Below are 25,904 nucleotides of genomic sequence, written 5' to 3' on the forward strand. Positions count from 1 at the left end.
TAACAAATTTTAAAAACATAACCTAGCGAAGCTAATTATACTGTCAATTAGTTTCCAAGAAATAGTAACTTTCTGGGGAATAAAGTAATCTTCAGAAAGCTTTTTGTGTTTAAACTCATCATTCAAGCAAATAAAGCAACACAATCCTTACATAAGAAGTTGTAATTTGAATTCAAAAAATATAATTAATGAAAAATGTACCTTGGATAAATGACACTAATGTACAGAAAATACTGACTAACAACTTTATGATACTAACACGAATAATTAATATTTTAGTATTACAAATAGATAAATTCATTCACGAAAACTAAGTTTTAAAGCTAGAAATATCGTAAATTTGAATAATGATGAACTGTTTGCTTCCAAATAGAACATTTCCACAGAAAAACTAGAATTTTTAGATAGTTAATAGTTTTGAATATCTACTACATGAGAGTACAATACATACACACAAAAAAAGACGCTTGGAGGAAAATATTGTGAAAAAAAATTAAACGACTTTACAATATCAAATGCCATTATATTTTCCCAAAATATCTTAAATACGAAAACAAATGTGCGTTTTAAATATTTATCTTAGATTTTTTTTAGTGAGTATTAATTTCAAATAATACAAGAATATAATACAAGAATGATTCAATTATTAATGAAAATAAAGATATGATTATTACCAAGAGAACTGAAGAAGTAGGAAAGCCCTTACAAGTCTTTCCTATTGAAATTGGTATTGAAAATGACTGAAACGGTCACCATTCATCACAGGGAATGATTCATCATTTGTATAGTTAAGAAAAATCAAGGTCAATTGTTTAGTGATAGTTAAGTTTTACAGACGTTATATATTAAGAGTTTATCCGGGCATTCGATAGTAATTAAAATAGTATGGTTAAATTATTTTAGCTAAAGAAAAACAATCTATTTATAAAAATAAAACTTTCTTAGAAAAATATATTAATGCATATTTTGATTGAGGGAGTGTTTTTAGAGCGGATTAGCTATATGTTTAATATTTAAATGGTATTAAAAAAGAAACATGCCATGACTTTTTAACTTTCTTCTGTCGTCAAATTTATGCTTTGAAAATTAAATGTATTCGCAGCAAATAAATTCTCTAATATGGACAATCGAATGGGATCTAAATTCATTTCTTAGTGAGCGAACCAACATTTCTAACTTAACATTCCCTAAATTTACCTTTACATAAAACATTTATCTTTGCAAAAACGTCAAACCATTATTCAATATCTATTTAGATAATTTTAATATAATTTAGTAAAGTAATATCGCGTTACTTTCAAATTAAAATCTGACAAATCGAATGTTGAAAGTCAAGAATGATGACTCAAAAATTCTTGACTGAAATTAATTAAAATTTTTAACACCCGCGATCTAAATTAATTTGATAATTAATGAATCACTATTTCTTACTTTACATATCCTAACTTTTCTGTTTCATGTGTAAAAAAACCTATTCGATAACAATTCAGATAATTTTCGTGTAATTTTGTCAACCATATTAAAGTTTCTTAAATCGAATACTAGGTTTTAAAACATAACGCTAAGTATAGCTACTAAACAATTTTGTCTGAAATAAAGGAAAACTTCCAAAAACCATTATCTGAATTAATTTAATAGTTAACGAACCAATATTTCTCACTTTGATTTCCTAACTTTACCGATTCTTATGTAAAAACGTAAAAACACTCTTTGATACCAATTTTGGTAATTTTCACATAAATTTACTAAGTAGTTATGAATTACTTTCAAATTAAAATTGGACAGAACCAATACATGGCTTAAAGATAGAACACTGAGCATAACAACTAAGAATTCATGCTTGAAATTATTGAAAACTTTTATAATCCACTATCTAAATTATTTTTATAGTTAATGAGTCAATGTTTCTTAATTTTCATTTCCTAAATTAGCCTGTTTATTTGTAATAACGTAAAACAATGCAATCAATATCAATTTTAATTATCATTTAATTTTGTTTAGTAACATCGCGTTTGACAAATTGAATGCATGGTCTAAATATAGAGCACCAAAATTGACTACTAAAAATTCTTATTGAATTATTGAAAACTTTCAAACATCGCGATCTAAATTATATTTTAGTTAACGAAACACAGTTTGTTACCTTAATCTCCCTCATTTTACCTTCTCACTTTGAAAATAGTAAAAATTTGCATTCGATGCCAATTTAGATAATTACTTATTTTTGTTAAGTAATATCGCATTACTCTCAAATTAAAGTTTGACAAATCGAATGTATGGTTTAAAAATAGAACGCAAAGACTGGAAACTGAAAATTAATGACTGAAATTAGTGAAAATATTCAATAAATGTGATCTAAATTAATTTTATATTTAACAAACTTCCTTATTTCGAATTCCCCAACTTTACCAGTTCACCTGGAAAAACGTAAAAGATTGTATTGTATACCGATTTAGATAATTGCCATATTATTTTGTAAAGTAATATCGCATTACTTTTAAATTAAAGTTTGACAAATCGAAGGTATGATCTAAAAATAGAGGTCAAAAATAGCAACTAAAAATTCTTGACTGAAATAAACGAAAGCTTTCAATAACCGTAAATTAGTTGTACTGTTAACGAGCTTCCTTATTTTTAATTTCCTAACTTTACCTTTTCACCTGTAAAAACGTCAAACATTGTATCGGATACCAATTTAGAAAATTGTCATATAATTTTGTTAAGTAATATCGCATTACTTTCAAATTAGAGTTTGACAAATCGAATGTATGATCTAAAAATAGAACGCCAAAAATTACAACGAAAAATTCTTGACTGAAATAAATTATAACTTTCAATAATCGTAAATTAATTGTATTTTTAACGAACTTCCTTATTTTTAATTCCCTAACTTTACATTTACACTTATAAAAACGTGAAGCATTGTATCGGATACCAATTTAGATAATTGTCATATAATTTTATTAAGTAATATCGCATTACTTTCAAATTAAAGTTTGACAAATCGAATGTATAATCTAAAAATAGAACGCCAAAAACGACAACTAAAAATTCTTGACTGAAATTAATGAAAACTTTCAAAACCCGCGGGAAGGAGAAAGTTTTGAATATTTATGCATTTTGAGGATGTCTCTCTTGGAATTAAACTTTTCGCAACGAAGCACGAGACGAGAAATGTCATTCTTACTTTACGGTTGAGAGAATTATGAGCCACACCTCATGGTACTTGAGAAATTCGAAAAGACGTGTCTCAAAAATGCTTCTTCTTGAGAAACGTGGCTTACCATCAAGACGTTCATATTTTATATCGAGATAAAACTTTGAGAGGTTTTCTCTTTTGTTCAACATTCTTAAAGATTTTTGAAGTCACACCCATCTAAAGGACATTCACAAATAAATGCTAATAAATGAAAAGTATAGTTATATAATGTTACATGACTGTAATAATTTTAATAAAAAAAGTAAGCTTTTATATATATAATTATATTACAGTAAAATAAATTGGTTGAAATCGTTTTGGAAAATTGTTCAGTAATGCTTATATAAAGTCAAATAAAAATATGAATTGTGTGTGGGGTAGTAATATATTTTATTAGTTGGGAATTGATATATTTTATTAGTAGTATTTATTTTGTGAAAGCTACAACTTCACGCAAAATACACCGTAAAAACTTCCGGAGCAAATTACAGCATAAAGTACAAGCACTTTGGGTGGATCAACTGTAAAATCTACTTCACCGTAAAATCCAATTTTATCGTAAGATTTTAGACTGTAAATTCCATAGTAATATTTATTTAATTAGAATGATTAACTGATTTTACGGTACTTACTACTGTAAAAATAACGGTATATCAGAATATTTTTTAATGCTACATGTTCTAGCAAAAGTGGATTTAACGAAATGATCATCTTTTTAAATAAAAAAAGTTCACCCACAAGTAAATCCTGAATGATTCAGTCAGTTTAAAAAATATATTTTAAAAACTTTAACCAGAATGTAACCTAAATAAAGAATTTAAACTAACTAAAAGTTTTATATATACATCATTCATTTAATTCTCTTTGTATTATTTTAAAACTACATGCTTTAGTCAGAAAAAAGAGTAAAAGTTAGCACGACATTGTATTTTTTATTTAAAAAACATAACTAACACAGACAAAAAAAATAGGGTAAAATTACAGTACTGAATAGTAAAAATTTTTCTGCTTAAAAGGAAATATTATTTCTGTAATACCAAATATACGGTATTTAAACTATTCAAGTAATAACTTTTTCATATAACGGATTGCCGGAAATTCTAGTTTTCAAAATTATAGTTCTTATTGTCATATATTTAGTTAATAATACAAAACTGAAAAATAAATTGAAATGAATAATGGGTTTTTATGCCATGCTCCAAGGTATGATAAAATTATTTAGTTTTATCATATTCGCAAAATTTTATTACATATTATAAAACCATACTTTATTATTCAGTTGGGACGAATATATGACTTTCATAAGTTTAATCTTATCAAAGCGCAGACAAGTGAAACATTCATATTAAAAAAGGTAGTAACAGATAATAATAAAAAAGGACGTATTGCTTTAAAATATTTGTTGTTGTTTATTATTGCTTATTAAAATATTTTTGATTTAAATTTCTATTCGCTCCTTAATTTTATTTCATTTGAAGTAAATCACTTATTTTTCAACCTTACTTTATACTGCCCCAAATACCTCAGGTTTTAGACAGTAGTGAAAGCTTATGATATTAAATATTTACTCCTTTTTTTAAATTTCAGTACAAAAAGTAATGGCTACGGAAGCCAAAGTTCTCATTTTAAGAAAAAGATTTAGTTATTAATTTATAAATAATTAACTAATTTAAATTATTAATTTATAAATATGCATATTTCTTAATTTATTATTGAAATTTTTATACGCGAAGCCAGCATCCAAATTATAACAATTTATCTATTATAATGAAAAATTTGTTTTTCTCCTCACTTCTGATTGTATGTGGTGTAACTGTAGTAAAAACGAATAGTTTTTATTGCAATTACACCATCTACCAGCTACTTCCTTAAGTCTTTTCTCACTATAAAAACTTTATTCTATATAGCAAATAAAGCAAAATTAGAATTTCAAAAAAAAAAAAATTAAACTATTTATTTATTAAATAAAAATATTGAATAATTTCAACATTTTGAGATTCAATTTGTGTTTGTTCCTATAGATGTAAAACAAAAATTAAACTTAAAAATCAGTTTTTATGTACATCATAATTATATTTTACAAACTGTAACAGAATAACAAAATTTTAATTTGCTCTCAATGCTTTATAATACGAACAATTTTCTATGCGTGAGACGCTAAACAACGGTAGTAATGTTTGCTTAACGCAAAATAAATGAAAAGTGCAACTATCATTTGTGTTTTCAAATAATTTAAACACGCATTTGGATTCATAATGCAAAGCACTTGCTAAAGTTCAAGCATTGAATTTCACGATGAGAAAAATTATGGAAATTGGAAACATTTTTCAGTGTAATGGAAGTAAAGGTATACTTAAATAGACATAAATTATATTTCACATTCAAGTAAAAGCAATTTCGGAATAAATTATACTTTCATTTAAAGTCGAAGCAATTAGGTTAATGCACTTACATTTCTCCACTAATGACAGTAATATTTACAGATAAACGCAAAGGAAGACTTAGTTAATATTATTATCATTTAAAATCGAACTAAAAATAAACACTTTTACGTATGCTTATGCAATGCATTAAAATCATAATCGTTGTGAAACGTAATTTTAAAAAAAGGTATTTAATTACAGTGCTTAAACATTTTGGTAGCGTTTTGCAATTAATTCCGCAAAAGTCTCTATATAACTTATTTTATCTAAATGTGAGGAATTTAAGAGTCATTTTTTTTTGTAAAGAAGCGAAATAAGAAAAGTTTTAAGTTTTAAATGTTTCTATTGAGTCTCTGTAACATAAGAAAAAAAGAGATACGGGCAAATAGTTTCGTTTGTGCTCATTTCAAAATTCATATATCAGCTCTTTGAGAGCTTCAAAGCCGTGTAAAACCATTTTAAGATTAAAGTATTTGATTTACATGTAAATAATGGATTTTTTTGTACGTTTTATTGGGGTTTTGCAAATCACAATCAATAAGTGCAATTCTGAAAATGTTTTTTTAAAATGTCAATACAGTAGTAAAGCTGAAATTTCTGCCAAAAACATTTGCAATGTTTAAGATAATTTGCAAAATAGCAACCACTACAGTTATTCAACCCCATTTCACTATTATATAAAGCATGTTAACTCTACTCTATCTGGAGGTACCTTTAGATAGATGGCGGTTGACATTGTCGGTAGCATAGCCCCACCAATACAAATGATATCTACTAAGTGACGAGTATGTTTGAATTATTCAAACACACAAAATGATGTTCCCGAAAGTAATTATTAGATATTAGGACGATAACAGTGAACCAACCATATATAAAACACATAAAACAAAATAAAACAATATGAATTTAAATCGAAATGAAACAGTATCCAGAACAATATTTGAATAGCAAAATTCTCAAATTCGCTGTAAATTTTAACATTTATTCTGAAACAACTTATTTGAATCATCCTTACATCGCCCGAATGTCTTATTTCTAAACAACATTTGTAAAAATTTTTTTATCATATTTGTTTAAACTTTACATCAGTTTATTAAAAATTGATACAAAGATTAACCATTGTATCAGTGATAAACTCATCTGAATGCGTCTTATGTAGTTCTGAATAAGCCATGACTGCTGCTCCTCTTGACATGCGTTCAGCACTAAATAAATTTAAGGGCATCGTTAGAAAATATTGGAGATCGCGTAGCGAAATGACCTAATAGTCAATGGTATTATATTTGTTTATTAAGAAAATTAAGTAAGAGATATAAATAAAAAAATTTGGAAAATAAAAAATTTATATCTTTATCAAATAATAATATTTATTTTCCAGCACATCCTTAACTTTAATCAAAAGTTTATCCAATTTCCTTTTCAACCAGTGTTACAAACTTTATATAAATTTAAATATTAATTTATAAATTTATAAAATTTAAAGTTACAAACTTTATATAAATTTAAATTCTGAGTAACGAAAATTTTTCGTAAATGCATTAAACATCTGTGCATGCAACAAGAAAGATATGACACTATTTTTATTGATAAGTTCTCTAAAACTAACTTAAAAGTTTTGTCCGAGGCATTGTACAATTTAATGGGACCCTTTTAAAACGAACACTCATTTTCAAAGGATGGATATCCCTAACTTTTCTATTCATTTATTTTCGTCCCCTTATCACAAAATCTGATCTTTGTAAACGACATCGAAACACCATTTATGGCCAAGAGTAAACAAGCGCTCCTCAGAAAGCCAAATTCTGCATTAAAACTGACAGCAAAATCCTGCTTGCGCCCATTATAGCAGCTAAAACGATTTCAAAGGGCCTCTATCATTCCTTCAAATGCAGATTTACTTGTTGCTTTGGTCTTTCTTCCTACGCTTCGCCAGTGATCGAGGCTAATCTCAGCTATTTTAGAGAAAAGCCAAGCTATTTGATTAAAATAGCTCTTTAGAAAAGGAGATGATAGGTGATGGTTTAACCCTTATGTGGCGCAATTTAACCCAGAAACTGTGTTTTTAAAATCTATTAAGAAAGTTTCGTCTTTTTGGGTGGTGTGTTGTTATCTTTTGGCTTTGTATTGTTGTCGTCTTTTCTTCAACATTCTGATAAGTATGATAAATACTTCATAAATAAAGATGGATGTAGATTTATATTTTTGCATTATTTTAGACGTTATTTTAAACTGAATTGGTAGGTATGAACGAATTTCTAAAGCTAGTAAAAACAATTTCTATTAAAGGAAAATGAATGTATTTAAACAAAGTTATTTATTTCGCTATTTTTAATTTCGTTTATACACGATTTAAAATGTTAAGATACAAATTTGTTATATCATAAGTAATTTGTTGAGTTTAATTATATTATAGTGTAAAGATCAAATTTTCATGAACAAACAAACAGGTTTCAACTAGCACAGCAACACGATTTATTTGAAACTTATTACATTAAGAATTAGGTAATTTACAGAATAAATATTTTATTGTGAGAATGCAAAGTGATTGCAAAGGTTTTTTCAAAAGGGGAATTTCAATATCAAAGGGTATGAATCTTTGAAAAATGAGAGAGGCAAATTAGTGAAAGGGGTGAGCTTACTGGACACAATTTTGGTAAAAAGAAAATGCACAAACTTTTTTCACAATTTTTAGCATTATATCCCTTAATAAGCACCACATAAATTATGACAGCAAAAGAAATAATATTCCATATTATTATCTGTCAATTACGATTTTTTAATATTATGTTCTTTGAAGTATAATTTAAATTTTAAAAATCTTATTCTTTAGAAAAATCAATGCATTTCTCAACTTTACTTTTTTGAGAAATAAAAATACAACATCTATATAAATCGAAATATGAAGCAATCTATGCGTTATAAAAGAGCTATATAAAGTAATGTTAAATAAATAATGATAAATAACTAAGTTTCGCATGAAAATATGTTGCAATTTCGTCAGTATTAAAATGGGGCATAAGCTTTTGCAATTACCTGAAAGCTAATAATACTCAAACGTGAACATTTTTTGAGCTTTTAAATAGAGATAGAAATATTTAGGAAAATCGGAAAAATAAAATTGGAAAAAAATTAAGTATGAAAAGCAGAAACTAAGCCTAAAGAATATCTATCTATATCTATCTATATATATATATATATATATATATATATATATATATATATATATATATATATATATATATATATATATTGAAAATGCACTTATATTTCGAAAAAAAGATTTGCATTTTTTAAGCAAAATTTTTTAAAAATATTTAAACTATTCTAAAACTTTTAATTCATAACAAATAATTCAGGGCATTAAAACTTTTTATTAACAGGTCTGTTTAGCTTTCTAAAATTATAAATATCTGCGTTTTATTCAAAATTCGGAAGACTAAGTTTTTACTTTCAAACAGTTGTCAAAAAATTAAAATATTTTTTAAATCTTTGGTAAAAGGTACTGCAATACATTCAAACTCCAGCTTGAATTATTTTAAATCGGTTTATACTTAACAGAAATATAACAATAAGAAAATATTCTAGAAGCGGTCATAAAATATCTTATTTTGCAAAATTTCGCAGTATAAATTTATGTCATGATATAAAGTTTATTTATACTTTCGTATATACATCTCATAAATTATTTAAAACTCGTAGCTAGAAATGATTTTTTTCTGGCAGTATATTTCGACATTTAATATGAATAGTTTCAGAAAGCAAATTTTCCACCGAAAGTACTCATTTCACATAAAGGGAAAATCTGCTAAATGCAAAAGTTGACTTATTTTCGTTCAAGTAAAATTAGTTTCATTTGTTAGAAAATATAAAAATTAATAAAATGCTGTGAGTGTAACAGTTTCATGTAAAACTGAAAAGCTTTTTTTTATCATTTTCTGCGTTATATTTTTGCTGCGATTTCCACCAGATTCACCAAAACTAAAAACACACAGACTATTTGCCTAATAAAATATAGCTCACAACTGTGACTAGAAAATGACTTGAAAGTTACTGTGTTTTACTGAATATTTGATTATACTATTAATTTGCAAGTACTTAATCAGGATGAGGGATTGATATTTTCTTTAGGAAAATAAATTGAATTAATTATTGTTGGTCAGAGAACAATTAGAAATAAAGCTGGATAAGGTATGTGAATAACTATCTAATATAAGGAATAAAACTAATTAAAAGCATATTTCCTTTTAGAAACTGGATTTTATGCAATGTGTAAATATTTAGCTTCTCTATATATTAAAAAATCTTAATGGTCGCTGTTTTGGGTATTCTACTAAAGGTTACATTTCGTTTCTTTTGAGCAAAAGCTATAAGGCTTACAATTTTGAAACTAAAATAGCAAGTAGAAAAATTTTAAAGGAATAAATTGGAATATTCGATAGATAATGCGAGAATCATTAAGTGATAAAGGTGCAGGAAAAACTGAAATATATACGTTGATCTACAGGCCGCTGGAATGCAACTTCATAGTTAAAGTTTTGTGTTTTGAACGGGCCGTACTTGTTCTTACCGGACTTTTTTTTTTCACAGTTTCAATTTGATCGAAAGTTATTGCAATTTAAAGAGTTATTCTTACGATTTTTATCACTTTATTATGCTTTACATTACATGCTCCTCTGCTAGACAAACTCTGTAACACTTAAAATCTTTAAATTACAAAGGAATATTAAAAAAAAAGAATAAGGAGAATTAATTTGAGATTTGACAGTTAGTTCGAGGCCTAATAATGGTAAAACTGGTAGGGAAAAAATGTTTTGTCAATCTGTAGCATGCTTATGTTGTAATATTTGATGTGCTAAAAAAACAGTTTTATTTGTGAGCTTAACGCAATTTTTGCTTCAAAATTCCACTTTGTACGAAAGTTATTCTAATTTAAATTCCTAATCGTGATTTTTCTTTTTTCTTTTACGTTAACTATTTACAATTAATTTAAAATAGTATTTATTAAAATCACAAAGATTTGGAAATAAAGAAAAAGGGAGTACTAATTTGAGATTTGACAATTAGTTCCAGACCTAATTACTGTAAAACTAGTTAGGAAAAAAATTCTATTTCGTCAATCTGTCGCAAAATGCGGCTATGGAGTTAAAATTTGATGTGCTAAAAAAACTTAACTTTACCAAACTTAACTTTTATTTAAAAATTCGATTTCGTGCGCAAGTTATTGCAAATTTAAGTTCTTATTCGTGATATTTTACCATCTTTTTTTACTATTAACTATTTGATCATCGCTGTTAGAAATTTATTTTTCTTTGATGTTCATTAGTTTCTAAGCTCTCGCTCGAGTAGATGCCAATCAAAAGTTGCAAAGAGAGATTATGCCTTGCCAGATATAACTCTTAGTAAGCGGTAAGTGGAGCGAACACGAAGTGGAGCATTTAGCCATATTATAAATAATAGATAACAACATTACATAATATAATAGTTATGTAGTTAATAATTAATAACGAGTTAAATTTAGTTGCTATCCAAACGCCTTTTAAAATTACAAGACAGTAATTTGGGCAAAATGTATTTTTAAGTAACGTTATTCTCAAAATTTATTAGATATTATTTTGGAATTAATTTATGCATTAAACCTTTTGTAATATAGAAGAATACTGATTTCATGACCGTTAGAAGGATAACGGGATGAAAATTATCGTGTTAATTCCCAGCTGAATTACATTCCGTAGATAACAGTGTTACTCTCTTATGAAAGATTTCATTTTAAAAAGAATTCAATGTATGAATGTATGAAAAGAATTTAATTTAAACAGCAAATATGCTTTGTATAAAATTTGTAGGTGATGGGTATAGAAAATGACATTTCATATTGTCTGTGCTTATATTGTTTAAATTGTATCGCTCGTGACATTTAAAAAAAGAATCATTTTTATAACTAAATCTTAAAGAGCAAAAGTTGAAATATATATTTTTAGGGTATTATTAAAATTTTTCCAGATATGTTTTTTCTTAAAAAAATTATTCATATTTGTGGTAATGAGTCACGTTTTCGGCAGTTCTAAAACTTTTCCAAGTGGAAAATTAAATGAGTTACTTATGTAGAAAAACAATTTGTTTTTATCTACTACTTTCTCAGTTATTGATAAAAATATATTTAACTTAAAGGCTTTTTTTTCTTCTTTTTTGCCAAAAGATAAAAAAAAAAATACTTATGTAACTTTTAAAAAGTTTTGAGCAGCTGAAGGACCGGTTCAGTGTTTATGAGAATTTTAATGTATTAAAATCTGAAAATAAACAGAACACAATAGTTCTCGTGTCAACTATTTTGAAAGAAAAATACATTACGATATTCAAACAAGCAAAAAGGACCTTTGTTCAAAAGTGCAGAAATGCAAACTTACCGTAAAGCTATAAAGTTAATGAAAATATAAATATCAAGGAAAATTATATTGGCATTTAGATTCATTGCATTGGAGAAAACATCGGCAACATCGTTAGACTAGGTCATAAAACAGGTGATAAACAACTAAACATCTTTAAGGGAGTCTAAGACAAAGGCAGCTTTAAGAGAGTCTTTTTTAAGAAGTGCGTTGTGTAAATAGTAATTTTATTACGTAATGCAATCTGCATGGATTGTTTTTAAATTTTTATACACTTGTATCATACAAAACGAAAACAAGCTGTACTCATACTTTTTTTTAAGAAAATCAAAATTTTATGAATTTAAAACAGGTTTTTTTTAATATCTGGAATGAAAATATTTTTTTAATATTATTGTTTTTAAATTCACTTTGAACAAAAATGTCCGGGCTTAATGGTTTCAGAGTGTTTTGGTAGTAGGGATTGAAAAAATTTCAAACAATTAAAAGCGGTAGTTCATATTTGTCCTTATTTTGCTTATTTACTTTTTTTAAAATATACATTTTTAAAACATAAATTTTTAAAATATGTGACCAAAACTATTTCATAAATTTACTGAAGATAAATAGCTAGCAATTATTTATGTGGTGTCTTAGGGAGAGATTTTTCTCGAACAAATTTTGAAATATGTCTTTTGAAAAATGGAAGAAAAAAAAGAAAACAACTACAAAATCTTTCAAATTTTCCTCATTATTTGATATTTGAAGTTTAACATGGGGAAAAATGGATACAAACTGTCTTTGATTTATTTAATGTTGGAATAAATATATATAAAATGCGTAATATTATTTTTCTTAACTATTAGTCACTTAAAATAAATTTAGCTTTAAATATTACTAAATTATTTAAATAAATTATGCATTAAATATTTAGAAACATTTAACTTAATTATAAATTGATATGATAACAGTTAATTTGTTATTCATGCAAAAATCCATGCATCGTGATTTCTTTTTGACCTAAATATTGCAGATATATTTCCCTTAATGCACAATTTCAATAATTCTTGAAGATATTTTCCAGGCTTTAACAAACTTCTAACCATTATTTAAAAAAAAATAACAAACCAGGATAAGGAATACAAAACTCTAAACATTCGGAAAACAGCATTTAAAGCATTTTTATAAATATTAATTAATTTTAATAAATATTAATTAACGCCGTTTTTTCCTTTAGGTGATTTTTAGAATTTTCTTACAGTTATGCATTATTTTATATCAAATAACAAATTTAATGCCACATTAATAAAAAAAAAACTATTTTTAATACGAAAGCTAGATGAAAATTTTTAGAAATATAACCCTCTTCCACCTTTGTATCATTGATATTTTCTTCTAGATGCAGTGATAATATATTATAGGACAGTTATATTTTCAGCTACTAATAAATGTTCCCCATTTACGACTTCGCAAAAATATAGATATGCATTCCCTTCAGTAAGAGTTGAATGGAAGGTGAAGTAATATAGGATGCCTAAAATCGAAAGAATCTTTCCAAGTATTCTCATAAAATCTTTTATGCAGAAAACTTTTATTGCAAGCAGCTATTGTCAGCTTGTAGAATTTCGAATTTTACGACCCAAGTATTTTGAAAAGGGATCTCAGCCAATAATCCAGCCATAAATACAAAAGTAGTTTTTTCCCTCATATCCAAAGGGAAGAGTAAGGTGGAAATAAAATTCATTTCTATGAAAATCACTGAACGCTCTACCTATGCTTTCCATACTCCTACCTCCAACATCAAACGATTTACTTATATTTATGTACGTTTTTCACTGGCATTATTTTTTTTTTGTTTTTTTTTTTGCCTGATCATTGAAATTTACATCTGAATCTTGCCTCTAAAATGAATAGTTCTCTTTACTTTGTAAGTAATAAAACGAAATCAGATTTTATATCTTATTTTGAAAATATCTTTAGAATCTGACGCATACAAGCATTTTAATGTCTAAGCTTTCTAAGCAGTTTAATTTTCTGAAGAAAAAAATTTAAAATCTCCTGTTAACTAACATTGTTTTTTCGTTTCATCATTTAAGTTGACGTCTGAATCTTCCTTCCAAAATGAATGGTTCTTTGTACTTTGTGAGAAATAAAACAAAATATGATTTTATATCTTATTTTAAAAATATTTTTAGAATCTGTTGCATACAAAAGTTTAAGTTTCTAAGCAGTTTAGTTTTCTGAAGAAAAGAAAATATTAAACCTCCTGTACCTTTGTTAACTAACATTGATATTTCATTGACGCATCGTTTAAAACAAAGTTGCCCTAACGACACGAGGACTGATAGAACATAGAGATAAATTACATCCATGCCCAAAGCGTGACTTAAGCCCGGGATCTTCCTGGTACGAAGCCAACTTCTTGACCACAATACTGGCAAGCTTATTTCATGCTTGTATTTTTGAATGCCTAGTCTTCTCATTCTAGTCAATAATCTCCCACAAGGCACTACAATGGGGTCTCTAGTTGAGAAGACATTTTTGTCATACATTTAAAAGGTAGAGATTCGTCACAAATTACGTGAATTCGTTATGAACAGATCAAAAATTGCTGAATCGTAAAAATTGAGGTTTTATAACTAAAAGTATAAAAGTATCTTGTATCAATTAGAAAAACTTTTTACTTCGTAAATATGAAACGAAATCAGACATACAAATCATAATTTCTTAAGAATCTAATGAATTTAAACATTTTAACTATCGTTTTAACTATCTTGAGATACGTAAAATACTATAATTCTTGGGTTAAGCAGCTCTGTTGCTATTTACGCTTTAGTGGAATTTTTGTACTATAATAGCCCAGTGTCACCAATAGTGGAATAAATCACATTGGGAGCTCTAATTGAGTTGAAGAATTGGAAGTATCAAAGCAAGGTTTCGAATCCCAGTTAAGGTGATTATTAGATTTACCTCTCCGCTGTAGAATGTTCCCAGCTGCTGCATATGCCGGCTTCATGAAGTTGGGGACAGTTGCAGCAGATAAAATTCTGGTTGTTTGGCAGTATTAGGGAAAATATGTCAATAAATGATTTTTTTTCATTGTTAGGAGTTTGAATATCATATTTTTTACGATTATTTGACTGGTTTGGTTAAAAATGTTAATTGCATAAATTGTTATTTAAGATTTTTTTCCTATATATTCCTAACAGTGTTTATTCCGTTATATTTTATTTTTACAGTTTACTGTATCATCATATTTCCCGCCAACATTTCAAAATAGATAAAGGCAGTGTTTTGTTTTAATATTTTTGTAAATAACATATTATATTGCTAAAATCATACTTCTTAGTTTCAAATTTCTAATTCTAAATTTCCGTTTCTTCTCTTATTTCTTTGTATTTTCTTTATTTAAAATATGTCAGGAATGTTAAGGATGCTTACATTGAGTGCCGTATTACTGCAGTGATAATTTCTGATAACACTTCTCTTTTCTTCATAGGTGGCGTGGCTGAGGTTAGAAACACAGAGTTTATTAACAATACAGAAGCATTTAGTTGTCAAAAATTCAAGGTTGGTTGTAAATAATCCTGATTACCGACATTGGAATTTGCATATTAATGACGTACAAGAAGGTGACAGAGGTGGATACATGTGTCAAGTCAATACTGTACCAATGAAGGGTCTTGTTGGTTTCCTCGACGTTGTTGGTAAGTCTTTTTAAACTTTATTCTGATTACTATAGGCGTAAAGAGTTTCAGAGAGTTTTTCAATTATTTTCCAGATCTTTCAATGAATTTAAAAATTTAATTTGAAATTTTCAGAATTTATTTGGAAAATACTAGATTTTTGTTACTAAAAATGAAAAAATATGCAAAATAAAAAAAATCTATAGCATCATTATTACATGTTCGATTTCTTGTGCAAAATTCCACATTTTTAATTACCTTTACTGTACAACAATAGTATAAAAAGATCATGTAAAGAACTAGCACCCTTTTTTTCTCAACAGTTCTGCAGTTATTCATTTTATTACTTTTTTTAATAAAACGAATATTAAGTAAGCAATGAGCATATAATTTTTTGATATGGTCTTTTTTAGCGTAATGCTCTTTTTTCGTTTGACGGATGAGGAAAAAAATAAGGTGAACTAAAGTAATATTAATATTCACGCTGCTAATTTCCAATAAAATATTATTTTTTCACTTGTTAATTTTTAAAACACGAATTTTCAATAACATTTGAAAAAAAAAAGATTTTTGAAGCAAAGTTATCAATTTGCATTAATTAGATTTTTATATGTTATATTACTTTTTTTCATAAAAAGAAAAATCTTGTAAATGACTAGCATACAGGTTTTCATAGCGCTTTTTTTATGGAACTTACAGATTTAGAGAAAATACGGAAATGAATTTTATTTTAAACTATTCTAAGATATGATCTAAACTTTCTTATTAGTGAACAAGAATAAAATTGAACATAATGAAAATAAATTCATTATCATTTACCCCCAAAATAGAAAAAATCTTTATCATAAATTTTTTGCCTATTTTAGAGAACCAGTATTGAAAACCAGAATTAAAAAAAGACATTTGCTTATACATACAATGTAAGAATATTTGGATTTATTAAACAGCTGTTCTACCGATATTACTTTATCACACGTTTCTTAAACGTAAACGACTCATATGCAGTTTTTAAAATGGATAATTCCTTAACTTGGCGACTTTTTTAGTAATTTGAAGATAGGTAAAAAATAAGATGAGCAACCCTATATATTCATTCAGAAAATACAAGCATTCCTGTTAAAATTTTCATATATTTATCTACTTATTATTTTGTTTTATCTACGTTTTATTTATTCATTCATTTATTTAATTTTTCATCTGTTACTTATTCATTTATTTACTATCCTTATTATCTATTTTCTATCTATTTATTTATCTATGTATTTCTAAAGACTGAGTTGAAGTGAAGGAAAATAGCTGATAGATTTTTTGCCTCGGAGTTCTTCAAATTACTTAGAGAGCCATTTTAATAAGGAATTCTAATTTTTCATATAAATAAGACAAGTGATTGCATTGCTCGTAAGATTTACTATAGAATCACTCCTGGAAGTAAAAATAATTATCTTTTTTCTAGTTCCTCCATCGTTCGTGGATTCAGAAACGAGCTCTGAGGTTCTCGCGAGAGAAGGGACAAATGTGACTCTTTCATGTCGAGTGAGGGGTCACCCACCACCAACAACGACGTGGCGAAGAGAAGACGGACAAATTCTTATGTCAAACATCTGCTCGTATCGAATGGAAGGCAGGTGTGAAAATGGTAAGATATGTTGTGTATTTTCTAACAAAAATACAGTTACTTAGAAAAATGTATTGAAAAAAATTTTATTTTTTATTTAAAATTAATCTGGCTGGTAGAACGGGGTTTCGAATCCCATCCGCCGAGGAATCTCCGTGTATTAAATGTTGACTGGTGCACGTCAAATTATAGGGGTCACAAGGTCCTCCAAACTCCCATATCAAATGAATACTTCTGGGGGTACTGAATTGAAGATTGATCGCTCTCTGTTTCTAGCCAAAATTACAATCTGAGGATGAATGAATGGAGTATAATTTGATCCTCTTTGTAAAACGAGCTGTGACGTGTGCGTAGCTGAAGTCGTATTATTGGCCATAGATGGCGCCACTGAAAAAAAACAGAAAACGCATTGCCTGCTTTAAAAATTCGCATAATTTCAATCTGGCTTGCTGATTGGCAAGTGATATAAGTAACAACAACAGCAAAATATCTCAGTTATCACTTTACTCTCACAGGAAAACTAATTTGCTTAAACGAAAATTTGTAGACTAGAATGCATGTCCGTAATATCATGAAAATCGACATTGTTAATCGATACGGCATCGATTGTCACATTGGTGGTCACCATCATGCCATATCGTGAACGCCCAGCACATGATAAAACCAATGAGATGAATTTTACAAATCCAAATCGATAATGTTTCTTTAGGAGGCGAGCGAGTACCCATAAAATCTGAAGGAGGTTAGGGTGTGTGGCATTCCAGGAATCAAAATCCAGTATTTTGTAAAGTTAGTTTGGTATATAAACTATCACATGCCATCATTGAGCCATCACGTAGCTTAAGTTTACTGAAAAATCGTTTTTAGCAATAAGCGTTGACATAAAGTTATAAATTTATAAAAAAGAAAATTCAGGTCTAGTTTTTCACGCCTTGCGATGATTTAAATGAGTTGAATCATAAAACACATTAAAATCGAATATGGCTTTAATTTATGTAGCAAAAATTTTAAAATTGCTTAAGATGTAACCTTACATAATTTAATTTTAAGTTATATAAGTACATAATATTATTCACGTCTATTGAGATTGTGTTTATTTAGTTCTTACTTGCGTTCACGTAAAGTAATGAATATCATATTTTCGAGAAAAATAAAACAGAAAAAATGTAATTTTAGGAATATTTTTGAAACATGTTTTATCATCTCAATAAAAAAGACTGATTCTCAGAAGCAAGAAAAAGATAGGATGCTTTACAGTTGGAACAAGTTGCAAGCGAATTTGCTTCAGAATAAAAAAAAAGTTAGAAAGATCAGTTAAAAGAAACAATATATGTTAAAATAAAACAACTATAAAAAAATGAACACAAAAATTATTTATGGCTTATTTTAAAACAATTATAGAATTACATTTTATATTTCGAAATTAAAAATTAAGTTCAATTTTAAAACACTTCTAAACAAATAAGATTAAAATTGAAAGATAATTGCAATAAAAATGAACACGACATGCATTTTTTTCTAATTTCTTAAGTAAGATATGTGATAGAATTTAATAGCTTATAACTAACTTTTAAGAAAATGAAAAAAAAAATTTAAGCCCAACTTAGATTGCGATATGGATTAATAAATGTATTTTTGTTTCACAGAAAGAAAAAAGAATTTTGAGAAGTTTAAGCCACTTAATCTTTTCAGAATTTCCTGAATAATAAGATTTCACACTGCGAGAAAAAAGTAATGCAGATAGTTCTAATTGCGTTATAAAAATCATTTCTTCTAAAGATCTAAGTATTTATTAGCTTTATTTTCCCGCAATATAAATTTCCTAAACCCTAGACAGATTATAATAAAAGATAAAAATGCGGCATCTTTTCAAAAAACTGATCGTCTTCAGATTTCTCAAGTGCATCCAATCACCACATTTTCTTTCTTCTTCCAAATCGCATTTACATCCTCCCCCTCATTTCAATGTGGAACTCTAACAGGAATCTAAATATCACACCGAAGAAACTTTTTTTTCATTCTGGCCACAAATTCTTGCCACGCTTCCCAATCCCAATTTTTTTCTTTTACTATTTTGTTTAGTTTCTTCGAAATTCCAAGACGAAAGATTTTTCTTGAAAGAATACCTCCATTTTTGCCAAGTCTCAACTCAAAATCTTCTTTTTTGAGCATCTTCCCTTTAAGAGGATGGGGGGGGGGGAAGGATATGTGTGAAGGTGTATGCGTATAATAAGAACTCTTCATCCTCTTCTATCTATGATCTCCTATGGGAGAAGAGGTGGTAAACAGCTTAAAGGCATCAAAAATCGAAAAAAAAATGCCGCTCTTTTCAAGTAAAATGCTTTAATGTACGATGCGAAAGTGGTTTTTCTTGATGGAATATTAAAAAAGTAGACATTGACAAATTGCGAAAATTCTGAAAGAAAAATGATATATTTGCTTTCGATTTATAATACTCTGCGCATTATTTATCCATAACATATTTCAAAACAAATTAAACTTCAATAGTTATGCATTTTCCTTATGTAAATCTTATATTCTCAAGAAATGTAACTGAGTTTGAAATATAATATTTTGCAGAAATTTGTATTCTGATAATTAATTTCTCGAGTTTCTAAAGCAATTTCATGTTTGTAATAATATGTAATTTTATGTGTAGTAAACCTTTTCAATTTTTCGAACAGTTTTAGCAAATAAATTGATGGAGACAAATTTATTAAGCCCACACGTTTTTATATATATATATATTTTTTTTAATATTAACAAATAATGTATACAGCAAAATCAAAAATAAGATACTTTTTTTCTTACTTCTTCTTTAAAAATCAAATATTTATCTGTTTTAAAATGTGTATTTAAAGGTTTTTATAAATATTTTGAATTGTAAAATAAAATTCAAGCTAATAATGAATTCTAAAAAAAAAAATTTAAAATGTGCCTTGTGCCTTTTAAAACTTTTTGACATCAATGACTTATTCCTTAAAAATATTTATTATTTATAATTACTTTGTAGCTTTCGATTAATATTCATTTCTGATTTCTCTTGATTTGATAACATTTTCCTTCGACAATAATAATAAAAATATGAATGCGAAATGCAGTTTTATGTAAATGTATATTTTTCTTCCCTGCACAAACGAATACAAAGCCAGCAAATTTTTAAGTATTAGTCAGATTTCATTTAAGACATTTTCATTTCTCAAAACTGTACTTAAAATCTTTTTCATATTTTTTCAAATAGATCTCTTTAAAGATTTTTTTTGCCCTATAAGATATGTTTTAGTTTATTTCACTAGGACCATAGTCAACAAATTCATTTACAAGAATACAAATCAAACTCTTTCTTACAATCTCTAGTGAGAAAAAGATAATTTCTACTTCTGAACAAAAAGTTAGAATGTTTAGCATAATCTTCGCGTGTCAGGAAAACCAAATAAGAGAATCTAGAACGCAAATGGAGGATCCCAAACCCCAGCATTCCACAATACCAGTAACTTCAGAATTAATAACTTTCAACATATGACAGTAATAATTATGACACTTAAAAATCTTTAAAAAAGTAATAAAGGTAATTATGTTATTACAACAAAAAATATTTGTTATCGTCTTGTACTGTAAAAAATTCTAGATCAAATTTCGGTGAAAATATCGGCACTCAGGACGACGATACTTTTTACCGTAAATTTAATTTTTCCGGATCACATTATGGAACAAAAAATCTGATATACCGTAGTTTTTACAGTAATAATTACCTCAAAATCACTGACTGACTTTAATTAAAAACAAATACTACTGTAAATATTGCAATATAATTTTTTATGGTAAAAACGGGTTTTTATGGATTATTTTTCTGGGTGTTTAGCCAGAGTGTCAGCAATTTTCACTGTATTTTGATCTGGATTTTCTTACAGTGAGGGAACTTTTTTAAAATGGATCTAGCAAGTGAATACTTGCAGAAAAGTAGTTGTGATTTAAAGTAAATGTGAGGAACCCTTTTCATTTATGTATAATCAAAGTACTCATATTTTCTTTTAAATATTTGTGAACATTTCCAAAAAAAGAAAATAAATTATGAGCGCTGAAAGCAATTTCACACAATTTTAAGCTTGTCACATTATACTAGAATACATAAAACAACAATGAGAAGTAGAAATTTAAGGGTAAACATGAGATAGAGTCCACTAGCCGTTAGGCTAACCTTGGGAGGTTCTCGTGGTCTGCCAGTCCATGTAAGGCAAATGCGGGTAAGCTCCATCAAGCAAAATCCTCCCTTGTCTTCTGGATTGGGTTCAAAATTACAAGGCTAAGGAGTTGAGCATTAGTAGTCGTAAACCCATAAAATTGGGTCGGCTGTTCAACGACGGTCATAAAATTAATTACTACAAAATAGATGCATCAAAAGTTCTTATTTTACATCCTCCATCAAGTCGATATCTTAAGAATAAACTTTTTTCCCAATAGGATATGTTTTATCTTATTTTACGAGAACCAATGAAAAAAAAGTTGTTTACCAAACTATAAACCAAACCTATTCTTGTATTCCCCAGAAGGTAAACAGCAGTCAGTGCAAAAGAGCAATAAGTCTTCAGCATTAATAATTCCACGGAAACAAAATATGAGAATCCGGAACTTGAGCCTCCATTCCCATCATCCCACAATCCTAAAAATCCCCCCTTTCCTGTATGAGAAAGAATAATGGATAACCATTTTCAGCATATAACATTATGACACTTGAGAATCTGAAATAATATTGACAAATGCAATAATGTTATCAATGCAAAAATGAAATTTCAATTATACCAAATAATATAATACAAACCAATCCCAGTACTGTATTCCCTAGAGGTTCAATTGCTTGCTTGTACTCGGAGATAAAGAGCTTGACGTTTCAGTATTTACCTCTGCTTTTCCCAGAAAGGAAGTTAAGAAAATCTGGAACGTGAATAAAGGATTGCTAACCTTATGATCGTATAATACTAAATATGTGAGAATAAAGATTGGATAACCATTCTCAACTAATACATTATGACACTTGAAAATAATAAAAAAGTAATAATAATGATAATGAATGCAGTTATATTATAAATATAATTAAAATTTTCAATTAAGTCCCTAAAATGCTTCCTTAAGAGAACTCCTAAAATGATTCCAGTGATCGAGCACGTATGCTTCCAAAAAGGGAGTTACGTATTTATATTAATGGTGTGCATCCCTTTACGTTAAAAAAAATTGGTCAGCGTGCCTGACTCCGGAGCCGATGCTCGCGGGTTCGAATCCTGCTCAGTGCATGGATGTTTCTTTCTCTCTCTCTGTGTTCTATGTCCTTTCTCCTTTGTGCGTGATTGTGTGAATGTGACCCGCCTTATAAACGGGTTTGTGGTTGTGTGACGTGGGCGACGCTGCTCCACCGCCGTGGTTTCGCCACAGGTTTCCCACTGGGTAACGAGAAGAGAGTAGCAGTTCTGGCATTTCTGTGGCCAATGGGACGATCCCCCAAATGCCCGCCATTAAAAAAAAATCAAATTAATCATATTTCACAATAGTTGTAAAAATTTTATTCTAAAATAAGAAGAAAAAAATATGTGTGGTGATTACAATGTCACACTACATTCATAACGCCACATTGACTAAATCAAAAATGGGGATAAATCAAAATATTTACATATAGCTACGTTATTTCCGTTTCTAGAAAAAGCTCAAATCAAAACTTTTTTTATTTTACAACGTCCATCGAATCGATATCTTAAGAATAGACTTTTTCCCGATAGTATATGTTTTGTCTTATTTTACGAGAACCATTGAAACGTAACAAAGTTGTTTACCAAAATACAAACCAAACCCATTCTTGTATTCCCCAGAGGGTAAACAGCAGTTTGTACTCCAGGACAAAGAGCAAGAAAGCTCAGCATTAATCTTTGCGTGCCCGGGAAGCAAAATAAGAGAGTCTGGAACGTGAATAGAGAGCCTCCAACCCCAGCATCCCCCAATCCTAAAAACTTGAGAATGAAGAATGGATAGCCGTTCGCAACATACAACATTCTGGCACTTGGAAAACTCAAAAAAAAGATAGACATAATGTATACAAATCTCGCATGCTGAGTTAAATAGAAAACCGGAGATGGTACGTCTACGTGGAATTCAGCTGGCTCTTATGCACAATACATATTCCTACCTCGGGGTGTATCTTGTTTGCTCATAGGCTATTTTCTATTTTGGTTGCCATGCAGAAAATAGATATTTTCTTCATTTTTTTTTCTTTGATATGTCAGGACTTGAAAGTTTAAACTTCGTGAAAAATTATAGTTACTGACATAATAGTTTTGGTATTTTTTTAATTTTATTTCGGTATATTAAAAAAAAATCGAAAATAAGTGTTAAAAATGTATGACTTTAGTTTAGGTGAAGGAAAATAACAATACGTTTTAAAATGCTGAAAATAACTTTCTTTAGTACTATGTGTACTTTTATTTCAAGCATATTCTGAGACTGAATTTGTTATGCAAGAATTTCTAAACTTCAAGACCATGCTCTTACATAAATTATGGAATTTAAATTTGATAATATATATATATATATATATATATATATATATATATATATATATATATTTATATATATACTTATATATTTATATTTATATATTTATATACATATATATTTATATATATATATATATATATATACATATATATATATATATATATATATATATATATATATATATATATATATATATATATATATATATATATATATATATATATATATATATATATATATATATATATATATATATATATATATATATATATATATATATATATATTGCAGAATCATTTAATTTTGTTTGCTGTTACATATTGTTTTGAATTTGAGATCACTGTATTTAGATGTAGACAAAATCATTAAAAATATTTTCTCAATCTATATTTCATTATGTTTTGATAAAATGTAGTATTTTTCTTTAAATGTTCAAAGATTTTCTTAACTATTGAAAAGATTTGGTTAACATTGATAAAAGTTTTTAAATAATTTATTAGGGCACCTAAAGTTACTCGGAGGCATATGACAGAATATTTTTTGTTCAATCAACCCATTTATTTTCAGCTTTTCTTTTATCTATTTGCTTCTCTTATTGTTGTACTTTTATCGGAAAGACTCTATCTACTTATTCTTGTCGTAATTTCATAAACTAGAGCTTTGAGTAGAGCGAAAGCAAAATAATCTGAAAAATGATTCTCATGATTCTTAATAAGCATTTATCTTTCAAATACAAAATTCCCGGAACCTCTTAAAATTGACCGCTGCCATCTGCTGAGTACTGATTGATAGCCCGTTCGTTGTCCTAAGTTACATTGTTGAGGGAATGTGAGAGATTTAAAATTTGCTTATGCATTTTTTCTAATATATATACACACAAATATACGTTATCACCATTCTTAAATTATACGTATCGAATCTTTGCCTAAAAAGCACGCATCCGGGATAGGAAATAAATATTTAATCGAGGAGAAATTACAAAAAAAAAAAAAACATTTGCGAATTATTAGTTTGATTCATTTTTTTTAAAGTGTCTCAAAGAGTAAAGGCAAGATCAGATTCAAATTATAATTGTAAATTGCCCATTAGTCCCGCAGTGGACTAATCGTAAAGACACAGTTCCCAGTAGAACACCAAAGTCAAGTATGACTGGCTGCTGTCAGTAAGCGAGTGGGTGATCACTTTGTTCAGCTTGCTTAAGGACCAAGGGTGTGCGGTATCGGTCCTCGTTAAACTGTTCTACCGTAAAGTGCTAGACTTCGCACGCAGGTCGTCGGGCTACCAAAGCTGGGGATCCATCCCCTCTGCATTGGATCAAAAGTGCGAAGGCATGTCTTCGAATCATCATCAGGGATATTTCCCAGATCGTCGCCAATATCCCATTGTACAGTTCTAGTGCTACGTAACTAAAGTACCTACCTACCTACATGCCAAATTGCCTATTAACACATTTTTCTTAAAATATGCCATATAGTAATACATACTACAGTACCAAGTAAGTAATAAATACTACATAACACAGTAACAAATAAGTAATACATACTACATACCACAGTATTCAAAATATTATCAAATTACATCATACTGTAGCACCACTCCTTACCATTCCAATAGCTATTTCAACGTATATAATGCATTTTTCAGTATCTTTGGCATATGATAACTGAACAACTATCACAAATTTTTGCATTTTCATAAAGCTAAAAATATTACAATTTGAAGCGTGAAGCAGAAAAATATTACATTGAGAAATATTCAATATTCAAAAATTTCCATTTTCTTCCGCTAGAAAATAAATTTAAATTAGTTTTAATGAAAATTTACCATTTAAAGTCTAACATTAAACTGGATACGTTTTAGAAAAGTAACAAAATTGGCTTGAAATAAAGTATTTTCGTTCAAACTAATTTAAATTCATTAAGGCATCGAATTATATATTCATTAAGGCATTAAAAGCTAATATATACATTTTTACAATGTTACTTTCATCAACATATTTCTAATTTACTACTGGTCCCTCAAATACAACTCTTTTTCCATATCATTTCCAGATGTCAAGCGCACTGTTTGGTAAAAGCA

At 27.9% G+C, this 25,904-nt stretch overlaps 1 protein-coding gene across 1 annotated transcript in view; it reads left to right on the plus strand.

Moving 5' to 3' along the window:
• LOC107457018 (lachesin) overlaps positions 1-25,904 on the plus strand; it is a 243,983-nt gene that overhangs the window by 175,014 nt on the left and 43,065 nt on the right. The window contains exons 3-4 of the mRNA XM_016075047.4: positions 15,484-15,691; positions 17,124-17,306. Coding sequence (XP_015930533.1) covers positions 15,484-15,691; positions 17,124-17,306 — 391 coding nt within the window. The remainder of the gene's footprint in view (positions 1-15,483; positions 15,692-17,123; positions 17,307-25,904) is intronic.

The sequence above is a fragment of the Parasteatoda tepidariorum genome, chromosome 6 (assembly GCF_982258835.1).
Source record: "Parasteatoda tepidariorum strain Cologne lab strain chromosome 6, Ptep-v5.0, whole genome shotgun sequence".
NCBI lineage: Eukaryota > Metazoa > Arthropoda > Arachnida > Araneae > Theridiidae > Parasteatoda > Parasteatoda tepidariorum.